This window comes from Gadus chalcogrammus, chromosome 11, assembly GCF_026213295.1.
Source record: "Gadus chalcogrammus isolate NIFS_2021 chromosome 11, NIFS_Gcha_1.0, whole genome shotgun sequence".
Lineage (NCBI taxonomy): Eukaryota > Metazoa > Chordata > Actinopteri > Gadiformes > Gadidae > Gadus > Gadus chalcogrammus.
Window position 1 is genome coordinate 6,778,581 of NC_079422.1, and position 17,397 is coordinate 6,795,977.

Here is a 17,397-nt window from a genome sequence, read left to right on the forward strand (position 1 = left end):
TCATTGTCTCTCACTCCACTCTCCTCGAGGTGTAACAGACACGTTTGCTCCTGCTCAACTAAAACTTCGCTTTCAGGATGAGGGAAATCGTCCACCTTCAAGCAGGCCAGTGCGGTAACCAGATTGGCGCAAAGGTAAGAACCGAGAAAGAGTTTTTTTTTTTATATCCACAGTTTTATGATGTTTTAAGTCGTAAGGGTTCTGTATATACGTTGGTAAGTAGGCCTGTATGTCTGATACTAAATATTTGTTTCCGATCGTTTAAACTTGAATTATGCAGTCTGGTGGCAATCCACTGCGGTATTATATTTGGTGTAGATAAATGTACTCTACGTATATCAGGGTTTGGTTAATTCTTCGCCTCGACGAGGACGATTTAACAGATTCCAAGACAATGTCTGAAAAATAAAACCGGCCTGGTCTTCACGGCCCTTCAAGGCGTGCACCACTACTCTGGCGCCTTTGTCTTGAACTGATCCGACCGATGGACCGACCGTGTCAGTAAATTCGGTTATATTAACGTGGTTATGTGTCCTCTTATGAATTCCTGTTCGATATCGCACTTCGGCCGACTATAATTCTGCAGAATAAAGCATAGCGACTTCTTTGAGTGCGTGGGCGCAAAGAGGAAGCGGGAGTTGGGTGGGGCTTGGAGCCTTTTCTCTTTCAAAATGGCCCGTTGCACCACAGCGCGTAATGACATGTGATCTTCAATGTAAAAGCATTTGATAGCCTTAACGCCCATTCTCGCATCGGAGCTTCTTAAAATCTAGTCTTTTCTACAGGAATCCGCACACAATATCCCACGCCCATCCACCAACTTGTATTAACCTTGCAGTCAAAATGAATTGGGCGGTAATTCCGCTCAATTAATCAATTATAAAAAACATAATGTCCGCTTAATTTTTTCAATGGACAGTCTACGACCGACTAGAGCCGACACCCAGCACACACCGAGATCAATTTGAACACATGCGTGTTCCAGGCGCACATCGATTTTTTATGTCCTATAGAACAGCCTGTCTTTCTAATCGATCTTTCCCATCCCCCTTAACCATATGAAGGGAGGCTGTGTCTTGAGGGCGATACGAAACAGCTGATGCGCAGTGGTGATGTCACTGGTCCCTGACATGACTTAATTTGCAATTTCTTGGCAGGGGAGCGGCTACATATATTAATATAGCCCACTGAAGCTAATCCACTAATTATCTCAAAAATTATTAACCAGGACTATGACAAGCCAGTGCAGTAGCTGTTCCATTAAAAAAAATAACCTTTTCATTGTCCCCTGGTCTTTGTCCAGTATGGTAATGGCAGTACAGTGCATGTATCAGGAGAGCTATGGGTTCGGTCTCCCCTGGGTCTACTTGTATGCAGGGATGCGGCATTACATGGCTTGTGATTGACAGACTTGCTGAAGAGTTGCATTGTATTAAATTAGGGTCAGGGTGTGGCATGTCCCCATTCTTTCACTGTGGTTATCATCAGCCCCTTCCTGATGGCTATCTGTCTTGTGTGTCAATGGCCTATGGTCCTTTTGCCCATTGCCCCGTCCGCCCTTCTCACTCTTTTCTACAGATGTCTTGGAGCTTTTGTCTCCATAAGATTGGCGTCAATATGTCTTTTTTTTTGCTTAATATGTTTTTGATATAAAAATGTCCCTATTTGAATCAGATTTACTTAAATCTCTAACGCTGAGCTGTATAAAAAATCTGCCTGCTTATCCAGATTACAGCAAATCCTCGCTTCCAGCTGCTCTTTGTGGAAAACCAGGGGAAGGCATTCGGGCGGGGGGGGGGGGGGGTGGTGAAGGGAAAAGGAGCACACGTACTGGTTAAAATGGCCGCCTTCATTGAAAGTTTGGCCCGCCTTCTCGAAGGAGAAAATTGTATTAACAGCCAACCTACAGTCCCAAGACACCCAGACAGTGTTTTTTAAAGAGTCTACTGCATCATGATTATGGAACCAAAGACAATCGGCCTCTTCAGTGTTGCATGACTGCCGGCTACAAATACAAGTCTTTCAGTTGGCCCTGAAGAAGAGGCTGGTTCTCTATAGCTCCTTTGTGCGTCCCTTTGTGTCAGAAAGACGCATTATGATCCGGACATTTGAACTGCATAATGGAAAACCAGAAATGCAGTCTTTTTAAAGGGTGAATAACCTGGGGGTTTCAAAGACAACACAGCAGTGATTCTCATTCGAACCAAAATATGTGAACCCACCCTAGTTTTCCCCTGGTCATGTACTGCCGCCAGTGAAACCACAAGGCCTGTGCAGATGCCTTCAGAATTACTAATGGTTATGGAATATTCTCCACGTTTCTTTCCAGTTTTGGGAGGTGATCAGTGATGAGCACGGAATCGACCCCACAGGAAGCTACAATGGGGACAGCGACCTGCAGCTGGACAGAATCAGCGTTTACTACAATGAGGCCTCCGGTAGGTTGCCCGCATTGATCCCAATTTGTCTGCGTGGTTAACATGTGCATAGTGCACTTAAGTTTACTTAAATTTCAAATGTACTACTTTAAATAAATGTAATGCAGGAAGTGCTGTTTCTGAACATGCCTCTCATTCCCGCTATCTCTCTAGGAGGTAAATATGTGCCCAGGGCCATCCTTGTGGACTTGGAGCCTGGCACTATGGACTCTGTGAGGTCCGGACCCTTCGGCCAGATCTTCAGGCCCGACAACTTTGTTTTCGGTATGTTTGGATGAATGCGAATTCTTCCCTGAAGTTTGATCGTGACTGTGACCAACCATCACGGAACATTTCGATTAACAATGGAATGACCCTCCTGATAACCTTCCTCCTTCAGGCCAGAGCGGGGCGGGTAACAACTGGGCCAAGGGCCACTACACAGAGGGAGCCGAGCTGGTGGACTCGGTCCTGGATGTGGTGAGGAAGGAGGCAGAGAGCTGCGACTGCCTGCAGGGCTTCCAGCTCACCCACTCCCTCGGTGGAGGAACCGGTTCCGGCATGGGCACCCTGCTCATCAGCAAGATCCGCGAGGAGTTCCCCGACCGCATCATGAACACCTTCAGTGTTGTTCCATCGCCAAAGGTAGGTCTGCTTACATCTGGTGGAGTATTGGCCACGTAGGAGTGAGTAAGGCACTGATGTTCTCCCTGTTGGTCCCCAGGTATCAGACACAGTCGTTGAGCCCTACAACGCCACCCTGTCGGTCCACCAGCTGGTAGAGAACACAGACGAGACGTTCTGTATCGACAACGAAGCCCTCTACGACATCTGCTTCCGCACGCTCAAGCTGACCACGCCCACCTACGGCGACCTGAACCACCTGGTCTCAGCCACCATGAGCGGCGTCACCACGTGCCTCCGCTTCCCCGGCCAGCTCAACGCTGACCTCCGCAAGCTGGCTGTCAACATGGTGCCTTTCCCCCGTCTCCACTTCTTCATGCCGGGCTTCGCCCCCCTCACCAGCAGGGGCAGCCAGCAGTACCGTGCCCTCACCGTGCCTGAGCTCACCCAGCAGGTGTTCGACGCCAAGAACATGATGGCGGCGTGCGACCCCCGCCACGGGCGCTACCTGACGGTGGCCGCCGTGTTCCGCGGACGCATGTCCATGAAGGAGGTGGACGAGCAGATGCTCAACGTGCAGAACAAGAACAGCAGCTACTTCGTGGAATGGATCCCCAACAACGTGAAGACGGCCGTGTGCGACATCCCACCCCGTGGCCTCAAGATGGCCGTAACCTTCATCGGCAACAGCACCGCCATCCAGGAGCTGTTCAAGCGCATCTCCGAGCAGTTCACTGCCATGTTCCGCCGCAAGGCCTTCCTCCATTGGTACACCGGCGAGGGCATGGACGAGATGGAGTTCACGGAGGCGGAGAGCAACATGAACGACCTGGTGTCCGAGTACCAGCAGTACCAGGACGCCACCGCCGACGAGGAGGGCGAGTTCGACGAGGAGGCCGAAGAGGACGGCTGAGCACGGAGAGCCAAGCAGAGGAAGGAGGTGTCAAGTGTCCCGCCATCATAAGTAGAATAAATAATTCAGTGAATTGTTGTTGAAAAGGAAATTGTTATAGCCCATTAGATATCCTTTGCAATTGACTGCAAATACATTTGGCAAAAAATAATGGTTTCTCTTTTTTTTGTGCACTGTAAACCGGAGAGCTATATTTGCCTGTCAAAGAAGGGTACAGTGAAGCATTCCACCACTGGAGTATATGGCTCGTGCATCAATGAGGTAGTTAATATGTTGGTTAGAAGGATGCCATGTTTAACATTTACATGTCATTGGTATGGCAATGTCGTCAACAGCTACCAGTGTCCTGTCTGATCACCAACCCCTTGCCAAGTCCCCTATTGTATGTGGCAAGCATATATAATTAAGTTTAAAGTACATGATTTATGACATCTCGGAAAGAATCATTTGTAAGTGCAACTTGGGGGTCCTAAAGGCTTAATGTGTAAGTGTTTAATGAGGCCAAAATAAAATACTTTTTAAGTTTAACTTATTACATTTTCCTTGTGTATATATTCTTTGACATGCTGATAATGGGCGAAGGCCAAACCACTTACTGTGGTAAGTTGACCCAGAAAAAGTGACGCAAATCTTATCAAAAGGTTATGCGTCTGCTCGAGTGTAAAAAAGGGGAGTGTCGTGCTTCTAGTTGAGCAAGGTCAGTCAAGCCAAAAATGGCTGGAGGATTTGGGTTTACGGTTTTCTCCAGAATCTTGGATTGTCTAAGGCTTCCTGTGTCCGGGCAGTTTGTTCCTCTTAAATACCTGTGTATCCCATAGATACCCGATCACGTACCTTTAGAAATATGAAGTGTTCGTGCAACCTAGTTCGGTTCTGTAAGAAAGCTAACCTAAAAGGCACGTTTAAACAACGCGTAACGACACAGCAATGGTGTGTGCTTCACACTCCTGCATAACTTTCCCCCTGCTTCATGTGGTCAGCTAGGTATTCAAACACACTTTAATATTTAAGTCGTATTTGGGCCTGCAATTATCAGTCATCACCTTTCCTCTAGTTTGAAATCGAACTTGATCGCTGAGCTGTGACGTACAGCTCGAATGACTGCTCTAGAGTCTGAAGATTCAGTCAACACGTATGCTGCAGGCGCAACCCTGAGGGTGCATCGGACTCCATTTCGCGTCTCACAATGTTGCTCAGTGGATCATTACACAATCCTGGTATGTAACGTTAATATATTTACATAATCGAGCATTGGGATAAACAGATTGTGCGATGACAAATCCTGACTATGGAACATGGTCTAGAATAATAAACAGTACTGATCATCTCAGTGTGTAAAGTACATGTAGCTGCGCAATTTTGCGCATCATTGCAGCAGGGAAGGAAACGGGTCTGCCTGGCCTCGTGGCGGGAAGTTAGGTAGACAGACAGCCAATCACAACGAGAAGGCTACACATAAGCATTAGATAATGAGCAATGTGGTTTATGAAAGGAATGTGGTTCCTTGGCTTTCTGATTAAATTGACGGGTATTGATTTTGCGTCACTTGGTCACATGAAATGGAAGCTATTGAAAGAAAATATGAATATTCCACCCAATATTAATAGATTATAGAATGCCCTAAAACGCCCTAGCGACTCGGTTTATCGTTGTATTTTAATTTCCGATGTTACCATTTCTATCTATTAAAAAAAAAAGTATTAAATAATGGAGAATGGCCTATCACCTGAACAAAACCATTGATATATGAAACCGAGGTTTATAGTTTATCACTTCTGACTTGGATTGTCAGTGGTCCCGTTCTAAACATGTTTAGAACGGGAAGTTTATCAAGTGGACTCATGTATGAAGAGTCCACTTGATAGAGCTCGAATTGATTTACCAAGTGCACACAGCTGTGTTTTACTGCAATTAAGAGTTGTTCATTTGTTCTGCTACCCATCTTCTCAGAAAACATACTTCAACTTTGAGCCACAAAGCCATCACTTGTTTTACAAAGGTAATAGTATGCAACATATTCAGTCAAACTGCACATGCGCAGCAACGCATCCCAGTAGAAGTCTAGTCAAAATTATATTATTGTGCAATTCTTTATAACTTTACAACCCTTACGTGAAAGTTTGAGGCCCTTAATGCCCTGGGTCACTATAAAGCACCTCAATAAGGTATATCTATCTATCTATCTAGATCAACTATATCTGTGAGATATACACAACCTTATATCCACAATTTACATAGGCTTATTGTGGCATGTGAAATGCCCATTTTATTCATTCAATAAATTTTTTATGAGGATGTGGAACACATCTCTTACAATAAGTCAATTGTAATAATCAAGAACAAATATCACCAAAACGGCTCCCAGTCAATAAATCATACTTTATTGTCTATTAACCATTTATTTTTCATACTCATAACATTTGAGTAGTTATAAAATCTAGCATACAAGACGTAAACACAACTTTTGCTAAATCACAACATTGGCAACTTAACATCAACACAGACATCCATACAGGTCATTTACTGTAAAGGGTGTTAAGTCTTGAAAAGGTAGAGGTTTCAGAATAGATTTGGCTTTTTGATCTACAGCCACGGTCATGCTGTTTGTTTGATTCCCAGACAAACATTGATTCAAAGGGTTAATATAAGATCATGTGGATGGAGGTTGGGTGGAGTGGTTTTAATTCAACCTGTTTAGGCACTTGGAGAAATGCATAGGCTTGGAAACTTTGGAATTGGTATACAAAAATGAAAAGAATATAACAATCTATGCTATCAAACTGTCAGTAAACACAATGACCTACTCTAGATATATCCTTGATCCATTATCCACATACTACTGATATTTCCTGCCTAAGTATAGTGATAGATTTAACAGTTTAAACTTAGCAATAAAGGGATAGATTGCATTGTTTTACTGGCGTCAAATCTATAGCGGGTTAGATCAAATAGTTCCTTAACATGCGTTTACCACCCATTTCCATCACCTATCACAAGCGATGTTATCGCTAAAAGCAAATAAACCTACGCTGGTTTTCACCACAAACACATTCTTTCCCTTCAAACTTGAACGTAAATAAACCCTCCGTTTCAATTATGGCTTGTATGAGTTTTGGATCTGTAGTTAATAAGCAAGGCACTACACACTCCGACGTGTAATAAATTGAGACTTAGCACGTCCCAACCCTAGTGGGTAATATAGATTAATGGTTTAAAAAAATGTAACAGTAGAGAAAGAAAAACGTGTTAAATATATGTGTATATATAGATGTATGATGCGTGACCAGCTATGCCTAAATTAAGGCAAATCCAGTCAGTTTAGGTTTGAGTAATAATATACAACTGATAAAACGTGCACTAACACTAAACAAAATTAAAATGGCCCCATCTTCTGTACGCAACCCTGATTTCTGTGAAACAAAGTGTCATAACAAAGTAGAAAAATAGAGTGGAAGAGTAAAAATGTCATTTGAATACGAATGTTTCCCACAGCAGAGTGTACTCCATCTGATCCGAGTCCGTTCGCAGCAGAGGACGTTACCATAGCAACAACGAACCAGTGCAGGGTATGAATATTTCATGATGGGAAAAAAACAAAACAATCATACAATAAAAACTAATTCACATGCTTGTTATACACTACGGAGGCACCGCGGGGGTGCTCACGGAGAAGAGAGACGGACGCATGCAGACAGAGAGGGCCGTGACCTCGCAACCACGTCCGCGTAACAGCGTTGGAAGGCACTGAGGGACTCCCATGGCTCCCGTGCTCCTAGCGCTTACGGATGGGCCCTCCAGTGACCTGGGGAGGAGACCAGCAGTGAGCACGGATAGAACACTGCATTACAGGACGTCTCCTTTGTAAATATCTGGTCCGGTTTAAGACTTAATATAAAGCATGTTTTTGTTTTCCCCACCATTCAGTCTTATAGAGCACTCATAGAACGTAGAAAAGTACAAACAATATCTAAATGCCTATGTCTATATTCATGTCATCTACAGGCCTGAAATCGGATACGTAAAAAACAAGTCCAATGTCCATGTCTCTAGAACAATAATAACCCCCCCACACACACACACACCTACCTGTGAAATGTTGACGCCAGTGAGCTTCTCAACGGTGGCGGGCAGGCGGGTCATGATGTCAAGCACCTCTCCCGTTAGCTTGGCCGCGCCCACTTCTCCGTTGCCGCTGGAGATCATGGTGATCTTATGGGCGGCGGCCAGCGGCCTGGCGATCTCCTCTGCCATCTGGGGGGAGGAGAGACGGGTCGTGAAGCCCTCCACAGCCGATGCAATGCCACACATTACCCGCAATAATAAGCACGCTCAACGCGTTTTATCAGGACTACAATTTCTGGTGCAAAACCGGTTTTAAATCAAATATTTTAATAAAAAGTCGGTCCTAGACACAGACTTCCTCCACACAACACCTATGTGAATGTGTGCAGTGTGGCCTTTTAAGACGCCATTTCATAAAACTAGTTTTAACCAATTCAACAGTTTCAGAAATGAAATGTCTTGGTCCCTACAGCCCTATTTAGAACATTACATGGTGGCGCATCGCCATGCCTAGGCTGCATTGTTTGGGGTGAAACTAATTATTATTTTTCACGGGCACCGATGAAACCCAGGTAAAGATTTATTTGTATCAACATGATAAATAGTTGCAGTACTGAGCCCTGCAATTCATCCTTTGAAACTAACATGCTAATCACAAAGAGATCCTTAGATATAGACATCAAACTATCAAAAATACTTTAAGGATTCATTGATTTGAGCAGCAGCTCTTCAATGCAAAGCACTTGAAATAAATTATATTTATCTTCCGTTACTGCAGCCTAGGTGTGGCCTATATACAGGTTGGTTTTTTTCAAGCCCTATTGTTGGCAAGTCTGTCTAATGAATGATACGGTCTGTATTAGTATAATTACGGTATCTAAAGCATAGTCATGTCTGTCTGGTATATAAACGGCTGAGTCTTGTGAATGTCAGAGGTCTGAGAAGTGGACGGACCAGGGGCAGCTTCTCCAGCAGCATGTCCACCATGGCCCCCTCCTTGTACTGGGTGAAGGCCTCCGCCTTCTTGGTCATCTGCTCAGCCTCCGCCCGACCCTTCGCCTCCAGGGCAAACGCCTCCGCCTCGCCCTTCATCTGGACAGCCACAGACACACGGGAGTGCACATTAGGACTGATTACATAGCCTCGGTGAGTGTGAGCGGCGCCCACAGACACGGGTAGCATGAGGGCTTTGAGTGAGGAAGTGAGAGAAGAAAACCTGTGTTATTCTGAAGCTTGGAAATGTTCACCAAAAGCTACCGCACAACAGAAAGAACAAGACAAAGACGCTGTAAAATGTCGATAAAACTGGGTCAAATTAGCAGGAAGGGGGTCTTGAGAGTCAAAGGCTTTATTGATTTGACTAAATCTGCATAGACTTAATGCATGCAGGAGGCCATCTTGTAGATGCTGGAACCGCATGACTGGTTCTTAACAGAAAACAGTGGAGAGAAGTGGGGGATGGGTAGTATAAGGGGAGGGCAAGGAGCAGGGATTGAGTGAAGGAAGACAGGAAGAGAGGGAAGAATTATGCAGCACTCACCCTGATGGATTCAGCCTCAGCCTCGGCCTCCATGATCAGCTGCAGACTGGGAGGAGAGAGACGGGAGTGAGCTTCTATAACGTCCACCACTTATACCTATAACAGCCTGCTCCTACGTCACTGCCCTGAGGGTTCTGTTCCTAGCAAAAATCTCCCGACTCTTCTACCCTAGTGTTCTCTCAATAGAAGAGCTTTGTTTGGGTCGACACGTAAATGTACGATGTTCTTCCAAAGGAGTACGAGTAAACCGACTGAAGCCCAGGTGGTTGTGAACACTGAGGCCCGCTCACCGGTTGGCCTCGGCCAGCTTCTCCAGGCGGTATCTCTCGGCGTCGGCGGGCTTCTTGACGGTGGCCTCTAGCTCCATCTCGCGGCGGGTGATCTCCTGCTCCTGCAGCAGGATCTGCTGCGAGCGCTCCACCACCTTCACCTGCATCTTCTCCTCCTCGATGCGCTGCTTGGTCTTGGCCACCTGTGGGGGCGTGGTGGGGGGGGCAGGCGCAGGGTCAGTCTCAGAAGACATAGTTTCTACCCGTTTTTCCTGCCCACTTTAGGCGCTACTTTTGGCCCAGGAACTTCACTGCGCGATAATAAAAAAATTCTCATTGCCATGTCAAAAGAGTGTTATAATTAACATTTCTATGGGTTTATGGTTATTCTTAAATACAGTATTCCCCCATCTCAGTCTTAAAACAGAATTGTTTTGTATGTTTCTTCAAGTGGTTGACCCTTAATAACCCGTGACCCACTTTACCCCCAGCCCCGGACGCACGTACCTGAAGCTGATAAGCCATCTCTGACTCAGCCTTCTTGGTGTTGACCTCCACATCGTAAGCGGCCTTCTTCAGCTCATAGTCTCTCTGGGCCTTGGCCATCTCGATCTCGTTCTTGTACTGGGCAGACACCTTCTCCTGCATGGCGTGGGCCTCCTGCACATGGAGAGACACAGGGCGTCAGTGGAATGAGGAAATAAGGCAATATCCTATTTCTGCAGTTAGATCAATTGTAAATATCCCAAATTGTCATTCCATACGCATAAAAAATGTAAAGTTGAAGAGCAGAAACAAGTGAACCAAATATGGAAAGGGAATAAACATCTTACCCTGATGACAGCATCACGTTTGTACTGAGCCTCTCCAATCCTGGCATCCTTCTGCACCTGCGCTGTCCTGGCTTTGCCCAGGGAGTGGAGGTAGTCCTGGGAGGGGAGACAAAGCACGGAGTCAGTGGTGGACCACACACCAGGGAGGAAGGCTTCTAGGAGCCTATCCACAGACAGACATACTCCAACCCGCCCATTTCCTGAGGTTATGAAGCATTTATAAGTGTCCGAGACAGAGATAGAGTGGCTACCGGATAACAATAGAGCACTGGGATTTAAAATGAATTGCTCCTCCGAACCTTCACTATGTGACCCCGGTCGTACCTGGTCGTCGTGGACGTCTTTGAGCGTGTAGCTGACCACCCCGATGCCCATGTTGACCAGGTCGGAGGAGGCCACCTTGAACACCTGCTCGGAGAACTTCTTCCGGTCCTGGTAGATCTCCTACACCAGGGCCAACGCATCAGAGCATCAGACAGTGATCGTGCAACCGTGACAGCGAGGTGTCCTTCAGAGTAAACCCCACTCCCTCCAGGACGCTGGAGTGGAGGCGTTTGTGTTGAGATGATTTGATTTATCGTTTGTGTTTGTTTTTGGTATTCAGCCGTGATCAGAACACCCACCTCAACCGTCAGGTGGGCGATGATGGCTCTCTGGTGCCCCTCCAGCGTCTCCAGGGCGATGTTGGCGATCTCACCCTCAGACTTGCCCATGAACATCTGGCAGGCCGTGGCCAGCATCTCCTTGTTCTGACCTTGGATCTTCACCTGACAGTGGAGAGAAATCATGTGATTAGTGATTATTATTGATCTAAGGTATTTACAAAAGATGACATAAGAGCTGGTGACAGAAGCCGTAGGATTGGGTTGTACATTCTAATACAGTTAATATAAAACAAGATTTCGATTGGAGACCCAAAATGGAATCCAAAATTGAACTTGACATGAATTAAAAAAAAAGACATGTTGTGTACCTGAGCGATGCCGGTGACAGAGATGGGGACACCATGGCGAGTGTAGACCTTGTCACTCTTCACATTCAGGGTCAGGGTGTTCAGGGTGATCCTAAGGAGATGGAAAGGACGACAACAGTGTTATTCACAAGGAACATTGAAAGCAGCAAAAACCTTTCAACCGTGTTGAGGTATGCATTAATCGCTTAACAGTGAGATATGGAATCGCCTCATTCTGTTTCTTATCCCTCTCCCTGCCAGAGCCCTGTCTCTGACCCCCACCATTGACTGATCAAATAGTTAATATGATGACTCCGTCACCATGCCCTCACAACCGTCCCTGCAAGATCCCCGTCTCTGACCCCCACTTCTAGTTTATCAGACAGTAAATATGATTCCCCTTCATCCTGTTTTTATTTCCACCTACCTGCCAAACATCCGTCTCTACCCCCCCCCACTACTCTTGAGGAGTTGATCAAACCATTTATGTGGATTCACCATCATTCTTTGCTCATCCTCCTCCCTGCCGGTCCTCTGTCTCTAACCCCCTAATGTTCGTAAAGTAATGGATTAATGGAGCCACTGAGGTTGGTATTAGCACCCTATAGCCCTTTTTTTGTCTTACAGTCCAACAAGAGTTCCCCCTCAGACCAACAGGTCTGGGGACCCATCTTACCTAGGTATCACAACCCGCCAATGGTTCAACCTCAAGAGTGTGTGGGCAGCATGTGATTGGGTTTTTGATTAACAGAAACCCAAGGGGAATCAAAGGTAATGATTTGAGTTAACTGATAGCCCCGCCCTTGTCATGTGTTTGGATATACTGTTGTTTGTGATGGATTAAAGAGAAAAATAACGGGAGAGCTTGCAGGATTAACCACTCAAACACAAAATGGGTGCAGGATATCAGGGAAGGACTGTGGTTTTTTTTGGGCGTCCTCCGTTAGCCCACAAATAAAGTATTGATTTTTGCAGTCTATTTGGAAGAAGCAGACCGGAAACTGCTCCTTGCTTTGCAAACTTCTATAACTACCATCAGTCCACAGTACCAAAGCGAGCCAAAACATAAATAGCAAACAAAGGGGGAATTAGGGAAATGCTTTACTACCTCTGGATCTGCTGAATGCAGGGGAGGACAAACACTCGGCCTCCGGCAATCATTAAAGGTGGAGAACGACCAAAGCCTGGACAGAGTTAAGAAAAACAGAGGAAATCAAATCATCAACAATGCAAAACAAACGCTAGTAAAGACGCATTAGTGAATTCAACACTAATAGAACAACTCAAAACTAAACATAGTTTTCAAACAAATTCATCAATAGGATCACTTTGGGATTTTTAGACCCGGACCCTAGTTCCATAATTTTGTCTGTTTCCCTCTCAAAGGGGCTTGTTTTGGACTCTGACCAGCTCAGAGTGTCCCTACAGAGAAATACATCTAGAGGGTTTACCTTTTGCTTGATGCGGTCTGTTATTGTCCTAATCAAGTCTCTCTCATGGAGCTGAAAGATGGCCTATTGTCATAACAATCCAAACTCTCCTCAACCCAAATCGACAACACTGAGCTATGCTTTCTGTAGACAAACAACAAACTCTTGCCAGCATTACTTTTTCTCACTCACATTACCAAAGTAGTCGTTTTGCAAAAACTCAACACTGGCGAGCGAGTATTGACCTTGAGCTAGGCTTGGTTAGGCACAATGATCAGCAGACCGGATTAAGCAAAGGTAAATAACAAAGTTGAACTTTTCAATAGAGATCCTTTCCATAATGGGTAGGGTTATCAATCTGTTACAATCAGTTGCGAAAACAAGCACTTCAGAGGACATGCATTTACAATGCACGGTTGCCCCATAGGGCACAACACATTCCTTTTCTAGCAGCTGCATTGGCTGACCTGCCCAATATTGAGCGGAAACTCAAAATGAGCAAATTTCCGATTTTTTTGTCTGCAATAGTCACTTCGACCCAAATTATAGAAAACATCAGCCAGGTTAAGAATTCCTATCCTTTAAATGTGTGACATTTTACCAACAGGTGTGAGTAGGATTAGCTATAACAAACTGTTTCGAAACCTGCCTTTTCCTGTGTTTTAGTGACATCATAAGTGGGAGTTTCCACCTAGATGTATGATGGATAGATAAGCAATATTTGCTACAGACCACTGGGTAGGCTGGTAGCCTGATCTATCCAGCATACATCTAGTCGGACACGCCCACTTGTGATTTCACTATAACACAGGAAAAGACAGATTTTCAAACGGATTGTAATGGCTAATCACACTCACACCTGGTGGCATAATATCACCCTTTTAAACACGAGCCGAAAAGTATGTAATGGGCCATTGCATGTTGGAAAGACCAGCGTCAGTAATTCTAATGTTGCACTTAGGGATCGAACGATTATCAGCCGGGCCGATTATCGGCTGGGCCGATATTCGGCATTTTGACGCATATCGGCATCTGCCTTTTTTTTTTGATCCGACGGCCGATAAGGTTATTTTTGCTCTGATGCAGCCGCGCCTCTCTATCTGCCGTCACTATGCTGTCCCAGCCACAGCACTATTTGATTGGTTACACGCTCTGGTTGCACGCAGAGCCACGACGGGTAACAGCCAATCAGCAGTGAAAGCTGTGCATGCACAGTGCTCACACACACGTGGGAGAAGAGAAAAAGTTTTGTCTGGTTTGGTTTCGAGGTAAGTTAAGGCAGCAGACTCTCGCGAAAGACTCTCGCGAAATAAACATCCCAGTCCTCTACAACTCACAACTACTAGTAACATTACTGTCTGCGCATTAACGTTATCAAAACATAAGTGGCAGCTCTGCTCGCTCGCAGTCCGTTAATCACTCGAAACAATGTTGCGGATAATATCGATATGGAAATAGTCTGTGATAGTAGAAGTCTGTGTGTTACGGGGAGAGTTAAAAACCTAATAAACTCAATTCAGTCCGGTTTTGCAGGGAAGCACATTAATCGGTGGTTATACTTCTACAACTGCGTAATGCGCTAACCAACTGCGTAACCACGGAGCCCCTCGAGCCCTAGGCTTTAAGGCTAAGGCTGATTAGTATGAAGGTATTATTGTAGCAAAAGTCTTTAGCACCTGTAACTGCAGAATTTCAATGCGTACACTTAAAGTCACAGTAATTTTGAAGTCGTATATATTTATTTTGCATGTGTACTCTAAAGTCACAAATGTGTAACAGTACATTTGTAGTCGTAAATATTTTTTCTACCATTGTAAACACGAGTACGCAAATCTGTGTTACAGGTGCACAAATCCTTTTGCTACAATCATTGCAGCGCAGTTGGTGCAAAACACATTCTCACACCCGTGTTTCATAATCTGAGAACATGCCCAAAATGTGTGCATTCGTAAACCCAAATTTGAACTAATGCATCAGAAGTTGCACATCTGTGAAAAATGTCCTCAATAAAATGATAAAAAACGCTATGTTGATTCAGCATTTTAATGAGCGAGCACAAGTCCATCGTTACAACTGCTCCAATCTGCTCCTGCAAGTCTCAGCTGTGGGGTTTTTTGCAGGTAGTTTTGCAACACGTCTAGGTGGTAAATGTGTAGCAAAAGTATTCGTATCCGTAGATGCCAGAGCGTCCGTGGGTGGGCCAAAATAGTTCCGCCCATAATTTCCTAATCCACTGAAAGTCGCCGGCAGGGATGCATTTCTCAAATTACACTGGGAGCCACCGTGTGCCAGCCATGGACCTACAAAGATCGCAGCGTACTCTTTGTGCGGGATACGTTCCTTTCTGGAGTAGTGAAGAGGGCGTCCTACTGAACGGAGGTGGGTATCCTACATTATGTTAAATTAAATTACTTAGTTCAAGTGAATTCCCCCGAAAGTATTGCATTAACATGCCGCAAACGTGCTCAATGGACAAGCATGAGTACCACTAGCCTATCCATCTGGTGATTGCGTAGCAAATTGTCATTTTACCGGTTCAAACCAGCGCTTAAAACATTCTCAAATCATTTGGGCGATTCAAACTATTCAACACAGGCGACTTCACACAGGCGGCGCAGCATCCAAGACATTTCTTAACTTATGTTATGGCGACCATTAAAATACATTGAAAGACATTTGCAGCATGATAATGCAATACTGTGCAAGTGAAGATGCTGTAGGCTATTTAGTAGGGCTGTAACGATATACCAACTCACAATTCGGTTTGTATCACAATTTTTGACCCACGGTTTGATACATCCCACGATTTTTTTGAATTTAAAAAGCAGTTCATTTAAACAACACTTATATAACAAATAACTTAATGCACCATTTAATAACAAACAATTTGGAACACTGAACAGATTTGAAAGAATACTATTAAAGTATAGCAAAATGAATGAATACGAGAGGATACGAGAGAAGCTATTCAATCTGTTGTGGGATCGATGCCGAAAATCGATCAATTAAAGCCGGAGCAAGAACAAGCTTTGCAGAGTTTTGTTGGTGGCCATGATGTTGTGGCGCTTCTCCCCACCGGGTTCGGGAAAAGTTTGATTTTCCAGCTGGCTCAGGGAGCCGGTCCCGTCGCAAGACATACGTCACGACCAAACGCTATGCGATTGGTTATGGCAGATCCAGAGTGGCACTGGGAGGCAGATCCAATCATTTTAACTTCTACAGACACCCGCCTCCAAGTGAGTGAACGTTTGTTAATTGAGCAGTTCCAGACCTTCTGTAAGAATAAAATGAAGTACGATGGTCTGGTAGGACCAGGCTAGCACTAACCCGCGTTCTCGCTAGAAAAAACGGTGCCGGTCTAAGTGACCTGCATAGGTTTCGTTTTCCGTCAAATCTCGCTATGTAGCTTAAATAATGACAAAATCAGGCCGTATAGAATGCAACATGTTTAATAGCCTTACTATAAAATAGATGGTGAAAAAAACATGAACGTCTGATTCGCAATAACGAGGCATAGTGTTACGAGTAGCGTATGTGTGTGTGCGAGAATGGCAGTGTGCGTGTGTGTGTGTGTGTGAGTGGTCAGCGAGTGAGTGGACGAGCTAGGAGAGCGAGCGGTAGCGTGCGTGTCTGGTGAAGAAACGAACGAGTCCGTTATATTAAAGTACCCATCCTGTCAATAATCGGTGGCCGCTTAATTCCGACCTATAAGCAGACCAACTGCCGGTCAAAGCACACAAAACACTAGAGACAGGGGTCACACAGGCTATTTTTGCGCGCTTGGACCACTCTGGATAAATGTCGTTCATATCGCATATGAGGACTTCGCAGGCTGTGGAGAAATGCAATCCTCCGTGGCCACTGAGAGCTGTCATCACAGAGAGGGCATCTCGTCGCAGACTTACGGCATCGATAAGAGGAGCGGTGTTAGAAAGGGTGTGTCGTGCTTCTGCCATCTGGCACCGCGAGACAGGTTCGTGGCTTTGAGTGTCGCGATTTTGGTTTCGATACGCGTATCGTTACAGCCCTACTATTTAGTGTTTTTAAACGGTTTAATCACTTGAAACAAGGTTGCTGATAATATTGATAGGGAAACAGTCAGTGATAAAAGTAAGAAGAGTGTTTGTGTGTGAGAGAGTAAAATTCAGTTAGTTTTATTACAGGGAAGCACGATGAGGGGATGGCTAGAGAATAGTGTGTGTGTGTGTGTGTGTGTGTGTGTGTGTGTGTGTGTGTGTGTGTGTGTGTGTGTGTGTGTGTGTGTGTGTGTGTGTGTGTGTGTGTGTGCGCCACATGAGGAACTGACAGCAAAGCACCGTCTGTCTGAGAGAAAACTGTCTGGCAATAATGGCTGTTT

The 17,397-nt window shown here is 45.1% G+C and overlaps 2 protein-coding genes across 2 annotated transcripts in view; one reads left to right on the plus strand and one right to left on the minus strand.

Annotated features, from left to right (window-relative positions):
• Positions 1 to 6,639, plus strand: tubb5 (tubulin, beta 5). Its single transcript, XM_056601322.1, has 5 exons — positions 1 to 134; positions 2,330 to 2,438; positions 2,592 to 2,702; positions 2,818 to 3,062; positions 3,142 to 6,639. Exons 1-5 carry the CDS (start codon positions 78 to 80, stop codon positions 3,952 to 3,954), a joined length of 1,335 nt encoding a protein of 444 aa, XP_056457297.1. The 5' UTR covers positions 1 to 77; the 3' UTR covers positions 3,955 to 6,639.
• Positions 6,221 to 17,397, minus strand: part of flot1b (flotillin 1b) — a 12,693-nt gene continuing 1,516 nt past the window's right edge. The window contains exons 3-13 of the mRNA XM_056601323.1: positions 12,719 to 12,794; positions 11,632 to 11,722; positions 11,282 to 11,425; positions 10,983 to 11,102; positions 10,659 to 10,754; positions 10,333 to 10,485; positions 9,847 to 10,028; positions 9,557 to 9,602; positions 8,971 to 9,108; positions 8,041 to 8,205; positions 6,221 to 7,756 (exon numbers count right to left, since the gene is read on the minus strand). Coding sequence (XP_056457298.1) covers positions 7,727 to 7,756; positions 8,041 to 8,205; positions 8,971 to 9,108; positions 9,557 to 9,602; positions 9,847 to 10,028; positions 10,333 to 10,485; positions 10,659 to 10,754; positions 10,983 to 11,102; positions 11,282 to 11,425; positions 11,632 to 11,722; positions 12,719 to 12,794 — 1,241 coding nt within the window. The 3' untranslated portion in view covers positions 6,221 to 7,726. The remainder of the gene's footprint in view (positions 7,757 to 8,040; positions 8,206 to 8,970; positions 9,109 to 9,556; positions 9,603 to 9,846; positions 10,029 to 10,332; positions 10,486 to 10,658; positions 10,755 to 10,982; positions 11,103 to 11,281; positions 11,426 to 11,631; positions 11,723 to 12,718; positions 12,795 to 17,397) is intronic.

Coding starts and splice junctions, on each gene's coding strand:
- tubb5 (XM_056601322.1), top strand. CDS start 78: ATGAGGGAAATCGTCCACCTTCAAGCAGGCCAGTGCGGTAACCAGATT. Junction 135..2,329: donor GTAACCAGATTGGCGCAAAG/GTAAGAACCGAG, acceptor GTTTCTTTCCAG/TTTTGGGAGGTGATCAGTGA. Junction 2,703..2,817: donor GCCCGACAACTTTGTTTTCG/GTATGTTTGGAT, acceptor TTCCTCCTTCAG/GCCAGAGCGGGGCGGGTAAC.